The 13,673-nt window shown below is 49.6% G+C and overlaps 1 protein-coding gene across 1 annotated transcript in view; it reads right to left on the bottom strand.

Moving 5' to 3' along the window:
- The window catches only part of GCN1 (GCN1 activator of EIF2AK4), a 65,089-nt gene that overhangs the window by 4,318 nt on the left and 47,098 nt on the right, over nt 1-13,673 (bottom strand). Inside the window, exons 39-55 of the mRNA XM_037816606.1 lie at nt 12,797-12,865; nt 12,476-12,614; nt 12,190-12,386; nt 11,847-11,989; nt 10,685-10,802; nt 10,337-10,552; nt 9,045-9,209; nt 7,622-7,783; nt 7,246-7,338; nt 6,824-6,967; nt 6,454-6,723; nt 5,936-6,049; nt 5,269-5,499; nt 3,338-3,531; nt 3,082-3,196; nt 702-798; nt 141-289 (exon numbers count right to left, since the gene is read on the bottom strand). Of these exons, the coding sequence (XP_037672534.1) occupies nt 141-289; nt 702-798; nt 3,082-3,196; nt 3,338-3,531; nt 5,269-5,499; nt 5,936-6,049; nt 6,454-6,723; nt 6,824-6,967; nt 7,246-7,338; nt 7,622-7,783; nt 9,045-9,209; nt 10,337-10,552; nt 10,685-10,802; nt 11,847-11,989; nt 12,190-12,386; nt 12,476-12,614; nt 12,797-12,865 (2,616 nt within the window). The remainder of the gene's footprint in view (nt 1-140; nt 290-701; nt 799-3,081; nt 3,197-3,337; nt 3,532-5,268; nt 5,500-5,935; nt 6,050-6,453; nt 6,724-6,823; nt 6,968-7,245; nt 7,339-7,621; nt 7,784-9,044; nt 9,210-10,336; nt 10,553-10,684; nt 10,803-11,846; nt 11,990-12,189; nt 12,387-12,475; nt 12,615-12,796; nt 12,866-13,673) is intronic.

The following is a 13,673-nucleotide window of genomic DNA, read 5'->3' on the forward strand; positions in this document are numbered from 1 at the left end:
CTAGCAAAGGTAAAATTCAAACCCAGGCCTCTTAACACCCAGTCTGGAGTTTTTTCCTGTGCTGGATCAGCAGAGGCTTTGGCCCTGGGATTTTAGCCAGGGGGAAAGAGAGGACTAGCCTGGCTGCCCCAAAGCCTTACCCTGTCTGCCGTGGCATTGCTGAGGATCATTTCCTGAACTTCGTTGCTGTATTTGCCCACACAGAGTCTGCCAGGAGTCACATTCACAGCCACGGAGAGCGCCAGGCTCCGCCCGTGGCGAACCATCCAGTCAATGCCGGACACATCCGCTGAGTGGAAAGACAAGGTTGGGGTCAACTCACCCTTTAACGCATGCCCCACCACCTGTGAGGTCCATGGGCCTCCCCACCTCGGAGACCAGGTGCTGATGGGGAGCTCGGAGGAAACCCTGGCCACCCCGTACTGAGACCTCCCCTTCTGTCTTGACAGGAATTCCCCCAAAATGGCATATTAAGGAGCAGTCTCTCACAGATCACCTCAGGTTTACAGCTGTGTTCTCTGGGCAGAGACACTGGACCAGTGAACACTCCATTTTGTTTTGAATAGTTAAGATTCCCAAGGAGGGGGCAGTCCACACACTCACAGACCCTCTGAGATGGGGCATCCGGGGGCCATGGACTCTTCCTCAGGGCTAAGAGGCCCCAAGTCCCTGAGGGGGAACTCCCCAGTGTAAAGGCCTACCCAGCAGGCACTGCTGAAGTACAGCGCTGAGCTCCTCTTCAGTCAAAAAGGCACACAGTTCCCCCAGGCACCCGGCCGAGGATATCCGAGTGTTGTCCTGATGGAGCAGAGAAGGGAGTGATGGGGCAAGCAAGCAACACCTCCAGCTCCAAGGCGACCAGGGCAAGCAACTGTGGGGCCTGGGACGGAGGGCAGGGGATTCGGTCCATCCCCTACTCTGTGTGCTTGTGTTCCCAGTGCCAGGACAGGACAGCCAGGCACTGACACTGCCTCTTGGTGTGGCGTTAAAAATCACACGCCCAGCACTTAATTATAGAAAATGCTGTGTGTGCATATGGTACTCCTCAACACAACAGCAGTAATGACTGTATTTATTTAGCAGCTTTCTTCTGATGAAGTCTGAGTGCTTTCTGTTTATTACCTAGTGATCATCAACAGCCCTGTGAGGCAGGGATGGCCATGGCCCAGAGAGGGCAGCAGCCTGCCCAGCACCCCGCAGGCCAGCTGCAGGCAACCCCTCAGTCCCCTCTCCCCACACATCTTGGGTGTCATCTTGTGTCCAGAATGACTCCTGGGTGCCCCACTGCCACCTCAACTGTTCTGGTTTGTCCTAGGAAGTCAGACTGAAGCCACTCATTGACCCACGGAAGATGGGTAAAGGCCAAGCATTCTATATCAAAATCAAAGCCAGGGTGTTTCTGGTAGCACGGCACTGCGGATGTAATCCAGACCACTGAGCTGTGTAAGTGAAAGCACTCAAAATGGGAAATTTGGGGTTGCATAAACGTTACCAGAATAAAAATTCTTTAAAAACCCACAGAATTACAACAGTGTGAACCCCTAGTGTAAACTATTGGCTTTAGTTATTAACAATAATTACATTGGTTCATCAGTTGTAACAAATGTACTACACCAACGCAAAATGTTAATAGGGACAACTGTGCGCTGGGTCTGTGGAGGGCGGGGGTAGGAACCACTGTATTTACTGCATGATTTTTCTGTTAACCTACAACTGCTCTGAAAAATTAATTAATTAGTTAATTAAGAAAAAATCAAAGCCCGACACACACTGCTTCTGGCTGCTCCTCCCTGACAAACTAACTGTGGAACACTAAGATTGGATTTTATAAACCATCCCTCCACCCATCCACCCTCGTCCCAAAACAAAACAAAACAAACAAACAAAAAAAAACAAAGAACTCAGCGACCTCTGAGGAAGCTGACGCCAGATTGGCACCCTAGATTGCTCTCTTCAATCCAAGTGGAAGTTCAGAGGCGGGAGGAGGATGGACTGCCAGCAGCTTGGGCCTCGGAGCTCTCAGCAGAACCCCAGGTGCCAAACAAGGATAAAGCTGGCTCTTTCTGACACCCACTCTCTCCAACTGGATCTATTTTAAGCTCCAGTGTGGTGAAATGCAAATGCGTTCAATCCTAACTTTTGCCTGTACTGTGCATGGCCCTGTGACCAAAAGAAGCTACATGCACCTCTCTACCAAGGCCCAAGCTGTCGAGCTGTCGAGCTGTCGCTCCGGGAGCAGGGGCTGGGGAGGAGGAGCAGACTTGTGGAGCCATGCCAAGTGCTGCAGCAACAAGGCCAGCCCATGTGGGTGCACCCAAGTGCAAGGCCACAACGAACCCAAAGCGCTCTCTCCAGAGATCAGCTTGCAAACATAAATTAGGTCACTACAACAGAGGGCTGTCTGTGAGAGGGCAAAGAGAAAATTCTTATTCACAGATTCAACCCCTACTAAACCTACCTCAGTGCTGGGCAACCAGCAGATACTTAACCAAGGCTTCCAGACTGGGGGAGACAGAGCTGTGAGATGGAACTGGACGCAACAGAGGCCACAGGACCCAGAGGCTGGTGGATGCCCCAGGGAAGTCTCACCCTCTAAGCCAGTGGTCAGACCTCCCACCTAGACGGGCACTCAAGAGCCTTTCTCCCACCCAAAGCCAAGTTTCCTGAGGCCTGTGACTATGCCTCACTCACCTCCGGGCTAGGCCCAGAAGGGCTCAGCAAATGTTTCATGAACAAAATAAATGAAGTCCTTCACTTTACGAACAGGAAAAATGAGGGACAAAGAAAGAAAGTTATCTAAGATCAGAGATCAAAATTAGTGTGAGACCTGGAACTCTACAAACCTTACTTTCCTTATCTATAAAGCAGCATAATCAATATCAATAATACCCACCCTGGCTCCCTGACAACCTGTGGAAATGCTTGGCAAGCCATAAAGAATGGTACAATTGTCAGAAAATATTCTTATTACTGACCATTTGGCAGCTGTACCGAGTTCTTCTAACACAAAGCAGAGATACTAACCAAGAAAGAAGGAAAACCAGCCGACTCCTCCAGCCCTGCCAACCACCTGCACCATACCTCATCATGTCCCAGCATGCTCAGCAGGAGCGAGATGATGTTTTTCCGGATGACTGCATCCACTTTGGCCCCCGCTCCCTGAATCACAAACCTCAGGGCTTGCAGCATGGTGTCCCTACAGAACCAAAGCACCCAACTTAAAATCCTGGCTCTCCTTCCCTGCTGCCCCTCCCACCTGCACAGGCATGGCTAGATCTGATTCAGCAGCTACCTGGTCTCCTCGTGGCCACAGCCCTTTCTCCCCAACCCCTCACACCTGACACCTGGGTCCTCCATGACACGGATTCCATTCAGCAGCTCGGTGAAGAGAGGGTCCACCTTGATGTGGATGGAAATCAGCTTCCCCAGTGCATCGGCAGCCTTCAGACGCACACCCCGGTTGGAGTCCTGCAGGGCTTTGGTGAAAGTGGTCTGCAACTGGGGCAGGAAGGGCTTCAGGGCGATCCCAACCTGCATGAGAAACCCAAACCCCAAACACAGCTGTTGTGGAGGCTGAGGCCACAATGTACTACAGGACAAAAACAAGCAACAATCACAAACCACTATGAGCTAACCCAGCTCTCGTGCAGAGGCTGGGAATGGATACCCCGTAAGAAAAGAGCAGAGCACAAGACAGGCTACGCCTGGCCTCCTCATCCGTGTTCAGCATCCTTCACGGCTCTGGGAGGAGGCAGTGGAGGCAGCTACTATCTGAGGGAGTGGTCTTGCAGCCTTGGCTATCTTGGTGCTTGGCTTAGTGGAGACTTGTCCATGTGAGCAAGTGGTTGGAAAACCTCCTTCTCTGAATCCCTTAAAGAGCTGGGCAGGCAGATGGCTGCAGGCAATGGTGAAGCACAGTTCTAGTGCCACGGCAGAGAAATGGACTATATCGGTAGCAGCAGGTACCATCTACTGAGCAATTCAGTCATGGTGACGCACTTTACATTTAGCTCTCAGAACAATTCTATTGAACAGATGACCTCAGGAATTCCCCTTTGCACACAGATGCACCCATCTAATTAAAGCTCCAGTTTAACCAATGGCTCCATAAAGAAAAACAGGCACATTTGTGATAAAATACAGATGGGTCCAAGACTAGAGATTCACTTATTATTGTTAAATGGAAAACCGAAGCAGCTGTTTGGAGTTTAATGCCAACTGAGGTCTGGAAGAACTGGAGTCAGCCGGGCTACAGGCCGCTGGGGGCCACCCAACATAGGAAAGCCCGTAAATCAGAGGTGGGAGCCAACCACCCATGAGTGACACGTGACTTGTGGCCTATGGGACAAATGCTACAAGGTAAGGGCTCCATTTGTATCTAAAGGTACAAAAACACTACGGAAAAGAATAAAACAGAATGCAAGGTGAAGATGATGCTTGATTAAAAAAAAGACTCCATTTTCTACAAAATGAGGCTGATGCAATCCCATTTTCTAGCTGGGAAGTTGTTCCCCACGCCCACCTCTCAAAAGGAAAAAGCTACAGATTTTAAGGTTGCTTTGGCTTCCAAACCTCATGTAAGAATTTAATTTTTTTAACAAGTTATCTTGGTGCTGTTTATGCTTTTTAAAAAAAAAAAAATCTAAAGGGCTTAATTACTGTCCCATAAAACAACAGCTGCCTGGCCTCCTCACAACTGGTGAAGACCTTGCATCTTTGCTGCTTCTACTTTTGGCAAAAAATTGAAGTCATTTCAGGCACTCTCAGACTTCCTTTGCATTTTCTCATCAGATTCTTTCATCTCTCTTATGTGGCCATAAAAGAGAACTGCAGCATATTTCCACAATGTTTTGATTGTATTTATGGAGCCCTGAATCTATTCCTTTGAGCCAGTAGTCCTTCAAAATAACAGCAATTACGTGGACTGCGTTCTTCATGTGTGTCAGGCGTTATGCCAATGTGATTTCATTTAATCCTTACATTTACCAGCCCTACACGAGACAGGCAGGATTATGTCTCACACATAACAGATAAGGAAAGAGCCTCAGAGGGTATGTGGTCTCCAAAGTCATTCAGGCCACACAGCTGCTAAGTGGAAGGACTTGGCTCTGAGCCCTGGTATAGTCTGAGTCTAGAGCCTGAGCTCTTAACCCCTCTGCCATACCCTCTCTCCATGATGAAGCTGCCATGCAGCAGTCTCATGACACCCTGTGTCAGCCTCCTGCAGGCAGACCTGTTCCGGCTGCTTTTCCTCATCTCGTCACTCACCTTCGCCAGCAGGAGGCTGAGCGTCTCCAGCAACGCCGCCTTCACGTTCCAGCTGAACCGGTCTCCCAGGATGCGAATGAGAGGGCCGGTGATGCTGACCACAGAGGGCCTCAGGGCGTCAGCCGAGGTCAGGCGGATCACCAAGCCCAAGGCTTTGGCGGCTTCCTCCTTCTGCTCTGGGCTGCCGGTCAGGACTCCCTCCCGCAACACTGGAAGGATGGAGGTGACTCCCTGGCGAGAGAACCACACCTGAGAGTCAAATCTCAAAGGCGCCAGACCCGGTGTCTCCCACCCAAAGCAAGGCACTCCTGTCCCCCAGACAGTCACTCACAGCCTAAGAAGGTGCTATGCCTGGAAAAGAGGATTATCTTGACCCAACAGTACAAGAAATGCACATAACTGAAGACAAGAGCCCCTTCCTGTATTACACCAGGCTTGTCACACAGAGGTGACATGCACCAGGCCATGTGACCCACTTGCTCTGGCTGGGGTGGCTTAAACCAAAGCATGAACCATGTCCCCATCTGGCCAACCCCGGGAAAAACAGGCTGTCTGTGAAGGAGCTGAATGAACAACAGCATCAAGTGCAACACCAGCTGCCCCATCCCAGATCTGTGACTGGGGACGGAGGAGGGGGCAGCACCCTTGCTCAGAGGCCCTAACTTACCTTCTTGGGGAGGCAAAATCCTGGCACATGCTCGCCTTTGCTCTCGTTCCCTATGAGCCGGATTTCTTTATGCAGTTCTTCGATTAGTGCCAGCTGGTTGCCGGCATCCAGCTTCTGTGGGAATCCGGGGAAAAGCAGAGAGAATGTCAGAGTTCTAAGAACGGCCCTCTGAAGATTGCTTCAAAAAAAATAAAGAGCTGGGGGGTGGGAGACGTACAAATAAGACTGGCCACAGCTGACAAAGGTTGAAGCCGAGTGCTGGGTACACGAGGGACTTTTATAGGAGTCTACTCTTATAAATGTTCAGAATTTTCTATAATCTAAAGTTGTTTATTTTACAGCCAGCACACAGTTTATGGCTAGACCTCATTAATTCAGGAGAGTTACTTCTTAATTTCCTAAGCACACCTCATATCCAGCAATTGACCAAGGCTGAATGTGAGTTCTCTGTAGGATTTCTGATCAGCAGGGAGTCTGTAAAGTGGGTGCAGGAGCTCGTGGGGTCAGCAGTCCCTCACCTTGGTGATGGCATGCAGGGCATCCCAGCTCTCCTCCAGAACCACAGGGCTGGAGTCATTGAAGAGGCGGAGCAGGCCGGAGACCAGGCTCCGCAGGTGGCTGGTATAGTCTGCCTTGGAGCGGGAACAGTAGATGTTAAGGATGATGGCTGCAGCCTGCCTCATGCCCACTTCAGGGCTGCGGGTGGCTTCCAGCAGATCCTCAATGATGATCCGGTGCCCGGTGTCATCGTCCACTGAGAGGATCACAGCCTGGCAGTTGGCCATCTCCTAAAAACCACAGGGGACACGTGTGCTGAGCTGGAAACCTCCAGGGACAGGGCAGGAAGGCCATTAGAAAGCCAATTGCAGGGTTCACACTGCCCCTCACCAGCTGCTCGTCTGGGGTCCCTAGCTTCTCCTTTAGGGCCAACATCACTGCCGGGAGAATCACTCCAAGATGACGGGTCAGGGCATCACCTGCCACAGACGAGAGGAAAGCCAGCACCCGGGTATTGACAGGCGGGGTCGTCAGCTGTAGAATGACGGACATCATCAACGCAATAAATACTGAGTACGTAATCCATACCAGGCCCTGCGCTAGGCTCTGGGAGAGGTGAGCAGGAGATGCCATCCCCACTGCCTCGGAGCTGAGTGTCTACTCCCAAGCTGCTCAGAGGAGAACAGGGGAAAATGTCCTGCCTGCTCTGCACTCCCCCACAGCCTCTAGAACCTGTCTTCACAGCAGGCCCAGAATGATCATGAGGCTATGACTTCTGAGCCAGGGAGTGTTTGCCATGCCGTGGGGTTTACCTTGGGCACGAGGTAGGGCAGCACCACACGGCTCTTGATGGCCATAACTTGCTTCAGACCATCCAGGGCAAATTCTGACACCTCCTCGTCTTCCTGCAGAGGCAGTGGAACAGCCCTGAGGAGCAGGCTCCTTCCCAAATCGCTGCAGTCTGAACCTGCCACTGCCAGCGTCCTGCTCCGTGTTCCTCCCTCCTTCCCAAAGCACCCATATTTACTTACCATTGAAGGAGAAGCACAAAGCCAAATCTGCTCTTGCTGCACCCACTCCCTCAGGAGGGCCCACATTCCGACTGCCTTGGCAGAATAATCCCCCTGCATTTTGCTTCTACAAAGACAGTGAAAGCCAAACTGGTAGGTGTGTAGCAGATCCACTCACCAGCTGCTTCAGTAAAAATGGGAGAATGTCCTCCAGGGCCTGGTGGCCAATGGTGGAGTGCAGCTGCTCGAAGGTCTTGGCCGCCGCCTCTCTGACCTCCTCCAGTGGGTCGCACAAAGCTTTCCTTGCCGTGGGCACAAGGGACTCAGAAAAATACAGCACCTGCGACAGCAAAGCGCAGCTGTACCAGATGCAGAAAAGAACACGCAGGGGCAGAAGCCAGCAAGGGGACATGGGTGAGGGAAATGCAGCCGAGCAAGCACGATTGCCCAGGCTTGACCTTTTTTTAATTAAATTTAACTCTTTCATGTGAAAAGGTTTAAATCTTAAAAAGCAGAGAGAACATGTGATGCCCCCCAGCATACTAACAGTTATTGACTTGATTTTTCCCCATCTCCTAAATTAAGTTCAAACTCCTCCGTGCAGCAAGACCCTTCTGGCCTCCACTCTCCCTGGACCCTGTTTTGCTTATCCTCTTGAGAAATTCCAAGTCCTTCTGCAAGTCACAGCTCAAATGCTTCCTCCTCTGTGAAGTCTTTGGGTCTACAACAGAGCCAACAATGGCGCTGTTCTCTTTGTAATTAATTTTATCACAGCAGAGTTCACTCTAAGTTCTAATAACTGGTAGACGTGTTTAGACCGTGGGTACCTTGCAGGGAAGGTCCCAGCCTTTGGGGGACCCAGTAACTATTTAATGAACCACAACTCTCTATTTGCCAAATGCAAATATAAAAAACAAACATAATGCATTTATGCAGGACACAGGAGGAGAGGGATCCAGGAAATCAGACTAGGATGCTCAGACTAAGCAACCATCTACTTGCTTACATCCCTAACTGGCCATCAGTGCTTTCATTCAAACTGAGACTAGTCATTCTCAACCTACTTCCCAGGAATGTTCTGAGGATCAATTACCTTAAAAAGTAAAGGCAGTGCAGAGTACTCCAAAGCCCTTAATACGGCTTCTATGGAAACAGTACTGCTGCTAGGAACAATACATTTCCACCCACTGGGTACTTAAACTCACATGTGCTCCACTCCTTCTAAGAATGAACCCACACCCTTCCCGTTCTGTCACCCTCCACCACTCACACACGCTCTCCTTCCCTGTGGAAAAAGTACCGCACATCTTAATTACACAGAAGTGACGTAGTGGGCACTGATCTGCAGCAACCTCAGGAATGGTGAGAAAAGGATTATCTTTGAGGCCTTCAAATCACTTATTTCTTGAGACTGGCAGGAAAGCTGAGAGGCAGGAGAGTAAAGGCCCCGTGTGGCCCAGCCAGCACCCTGCAGCTCACAGGGCCCTCCGGAGAAAGGTTCTCCCCTCTGAGGGTGAGCAGAGCCTCTAGGTGGGGAGCTTCTCCTGGAAACCAGCCCCGATCCCTGTGCGTCAGGTCACCCGCAGGTGAGAGGCACTCACGGCATCTCGGCTGGTGGACTTCATGATCTCGCTCAGCCCGATGCACACTCCCTGCCTCTCATCGCTCTTCTGAGACCTCAGGCCTTCCTCAAGGATAGGGATGATCTCGGGTAGGATTTTCTCCCCTAGCTTCCGGACAAGGTCTCCCAATGTCCTCGCTGCAATCTGTCAACAAAGATCCAGTTGGGACACCAACTCCCTGCATATCCCAGGGTACCCAGAATGAGGACTGGGGAGCCTCATGGACTTTATCTGAGCCACTAAACTTCCCCAAGTGCTCCCACCCCAAAAAAGGTCCCAGAATGTTTGAAAACATTACAAAATAAAATTACGTCTCTGTTTCACACATACTACACAACCTGAAGCAGGAGCTGGCTCCTGAAATAGGAAGGTGAAATCCCATATGCTGCGTAGACAAGAACCAATTTCTCTGGACTTAAAACTGCGGACTAGAAGTGACTTAACCCTATGCCCTTGCTCAAGGGGAGCTGAACTTGGAGCAAACACTTTAAGGAAAAAAAAAAAAAAAACATCTCTTCTCTGAGGCCTCATGCAAACCTTTCTTCAGAGCCAAATACACAATTTGCTTGCTAGGGACAGGGGTTAGAAGTGGGCCAAAGAGACTGGCAGAGACAAGCAGCCCAGGCTGAGTGCCTTCTCCCAACCACCCAGCACGCCTGCCCCAGCCCGGCCCCTCAGCCTTACCACACACCTGCCTGCTCCTCCCACTTCCACGCTTCAGCCACACTGGCCTCTATGCAGTCCCTGATGTTTGCCACATTCCTGCCTACAACAAGACTTTGCCTAGCTCATCCCTGTAACTAAAAAGCACTGTTCCCTCTGTCCAGAATAGTCTTTTACCACCTCTTCGCCTGGTTAATGCTCACTCAGCTTTCATCTTCAGGCATCATTTCTCCTGAGAAGCCTTCCTTGACTCCCCTAGCTAGGTCAAATGCCCCTATTACAAGCATCTGTAGGGCCATGAAGCACGTGTCACAGTTCTACTTTACATCCGTTTGTGTGGTTATTTGATTAATGTCCATCTCCACCACTGGAGTGGCACTCCACAAAAATAAGGCACCCAGGTCCCAGGCTCAGCTTAGCACAAAAAATATTAGTTAATAAATAATAAATATTAGCTTAATAAATATTAGTTGAACAAATCAGTAAATAAATGCTCCTCCCTGTTAATTTCCCTGCTAGACACTCTCCCCAGTCTCTGCAAACCTAGCTTTCTTGGCTCTGAAGGCATCAGGAGCTGTTGGGTCAAGAGAAAAGTCTGGGCAATTTACCGTTCGCTTATCTGCACATGTGCTGGCTAGGAATCCCAGCAGGAGGCCGAAGAGAGTGGGCAGAATTTCACGCAAGGTGCGGGGAGTGTTGGAGACCACAATCTTCCAGACGTGCAGGGATGCCTGGCGCACGACCAGCTGGGTGTCCGAGCGGCCCATGTACAGCCCTGCCAGCACCCGGTTCCGCCGATCTACCCCCAGGGCAGTGATGATCGCCTGCAGCCAGCGGAGGCAAGAGGGAACAGAGAAGACAGGGTGGTGAAGCCTCTGCAGCTGAGTGGCAGGCAAGCTGGCCCCAGAGTAACGCGCCCCTGAGCAGAGGGAAGAAAATCAGCCCAAGGCATGCACCTTGTTGGACTGGGCAGTTCCAAAGTTGTCATCTTCGGAGGCAGTTTCTGTGGTCATTTTCCCAGTGACTCCTGAGATGTGGAACAGGAGATCCCCAAGGAGCTGAACCGAGCTGAACCTAAGAAGGATGTCAAGAACCAAGTCATACAGCCACGGGGATGGCCTCAGTGCACAACCAAGCACAACAGGAATGAAGGACCGGAAATGTTAATGGTGGTTCTTTTGGAACAGGAGAAGGATTACAGACAATTCTCATTTCTTTATGCTTTCCTACATATTTTCCAAGTTTCCTTCTAATGACCATGTTATTACTTTTATAATGGAAAACAAACATTTTTTTAAAAAATATATAGTTCATAGCATCATGAAGATTCTCTCTACTTCTCTGTATGAGTGAAAATTTCTATAGTAAAAGTTATTAGAGACAGAGAATAAAAAGGAGGCATTGACGCGAATCAGGAACACTGATCATCAGAAGTTTAGAAACCAGGAGAGACCTCGAAGAAGAAAACGATTTCTCATCAAATTCAATTAGGTTTCTAGTTTTTAAGGATTAGAAAAAAAAATAGTCATGTTCAAACTGAAAATTCAAGAAACAGAAAAATACAAAGAAAGTGTTTAAACAATCATCAAAACTCCCATCACCCAAGCAACCACCCTGACAATCTGGTGGCACACTTGTACACATCCCCCTCTTTACACTCCACACCACGTGGGAAATGGGCTCACATGGCATATTCTGGGCCTCAGCCTGCACTGTTCCATCAACAACTATATAATCCTAAGTCATTCTTTGTAACAGCCGATAATAATCTACTATATAGATATGCTGTGATTTTTTAAAAACCAACTCCAATTTTTCAAATGATAAGCAATACTGCAACAAACATCCTTTATGTACCTCTGTAAGCATTTGACCAAATATGTCTTTGAAATAAATTCCTAAAAGTGGAAATTCCAGGTTATAAGGTAGTCGCATTTACAGTTTTAATGCAACTCAAAGACTAGATGGAACTTTTTAAAAGAGAATCAGAATGAATTCCAGAGGAAACCATAGAGTTTCAAACTGGCTAAAAGCAAGGGCCTGGAGAAAGTGGAGACAGTTCTTGGCAACCTTCTGCTCTTCATTTCCCAGTTAGTGTTTTACCACCCATGTTCTCACCTTATTCTCCAGAGGTCGTCAAAGAGGCCTTGCTCCAGCTGGGGCAGCAGCAGGGCGATGGCTGTCTCAGCGTACATGGAGATGACTCGCTGGCCCGCGCGGAGGGCAGTATCACGCACAAACTCGTTCTCATCGGCAAGAGCCTGCGTGCACAGAGGATGAGTCAGCCAGGGATGCCTCCCCCTTGACACCCAGTCCCAAAAGGAGTGGGGCTCCCTGACAGCAGGGTGAGGACTCCTGCCGCCTGGCCCCAGTCCGCAGGGAGCCCCTGGCCCTCCAGGAGGCATGTCTCCTGCCTTCCTTCCTCATGAACTCGATCCTTGGCATGGTCATCGGTACCTACTTTGAGAATACAGGGGATGATGGGTCCAACATAAGGAGTGAATTTGTCCCCAAAGGTGATGGGCAAGTAGTTAAACATCATGATGTAGCCATCTCGGACGTGGGGTGCAATGTCCACTTTGCTGGCTGTAGCCACTATTTCCGGCATGAGCTTCTCCAATTTTTCTACCCCCAGACCAGCCATGACTTCAGCCAGCCCTGCAAAAACAAGAGAGTATGACCCCCTGGATGTGAGGACCCCCTAGAGGGAATTCCTGATCTGGCCAGTAGGCTTGCTCTGGCCTCACCTTGGGCAGCACCTGAGCGGTCCACAGAGCTCTGCTCATAGGTGAGCGTCTCCATCAGCCATGGCAGCAGGTCCTCAAAGCACGATTCCCCCATACCCTTCACCATGGCCCCAAGAGCCTTTGCAGACACTGTCCGCACCTGCCAGGCAATGACGAACAGAGATGGTGAGGAGATACAGCCCAAGGTGGCCAGGCAGGGGAGAGGAGGGCCCCTAGGGTCTCCTACCCTTTACCAGCAGCTGATGGGGAGTTCTCAGGAATCCATTTTCTGGGGACTGGGCTGACACAATGAACTCCTCTCCCCTCTCCCCTCCAACTCACCTCAGGCACAGGGTCCAAAAGAGAGGCTTTCAGGCCGGGCGTCACACTTGGCAGGTACGGAGCCAAGTCCTGCAGCCACACAAGAGATGACTCAAGCAGAGACCTGATTCTTGCTTTCTCTGTGACCCATTTCAGTATGGACCTGACCCAGCCTTTCTGCTGACAAGGAGCACTCAAGAGGGGCCCCATGCATGTCAACCTGATGCTCACAGAAGAGGCGGGGGAAGGTAGCTGACCAAGCACATCCTCTCCAAATGGTTCCTTTAAGGGACCCAGGAAAGAAACCAGGCCTTTCCTAAACAGGCCAAGGAGAGTAGCAGCCATAGCGCATGCTCCCGCTGCTCCTGTCCACCCCAAGACCAAGACTGCCTAAGCCTCTGGGATCCTGAGGAAATTACTTCTGGCACTTCCCTCTCAGAAATTCTCTATCATCACTCCTTTCTTTATCTTGAAATGCTTATATCTCTTGATTTGGCATTCTGTTTTGGGGAATAATTTTAAATATAGAGAAAACCTTAAATTTGCTGCAGCACCACTTAAAATATAAGAAAAAAAAAAAACCCAAAAACTTACAAACTGTATGATCAACAATAGAATTATATAAGTTATGGTACATACACTTGTTGAATATTATATAGCTGTTAAAAATCAGTTTTATGAACAACTTGTAACTTGGAAATAAATTTATGTTCAGATATATAATAAAAAAACATTAACAGTAATTGTTTTGGTGCTGGGAGACTATGGATAAAATGTTTTGTTTTCCTAATTTTTTGAGATCTCAAATTTTCTGATTGATGCAATAACTTCTCCATCTTCTTTAGCCCATAGCCTCAGTAAGTGAGATCACATGTGCAAGCTCTTGGGAACAAAGAAA

This window comes from Choloepus didactylus, chromosome 23 (genome assembly GCF_015220235.1).
Source record: "Choloepus didactylus isolate mChoDid1 chromosome 23, mChoDid1.pri, whole genome shotgun sequence".
NCBI classification, from domain to species: domain Eukaryota; kingdom Metazoa; phylum Chordata; class Mammalia; order Pilosa; family Megalonychidae; genus Choloepus; species Choloepus didactylus.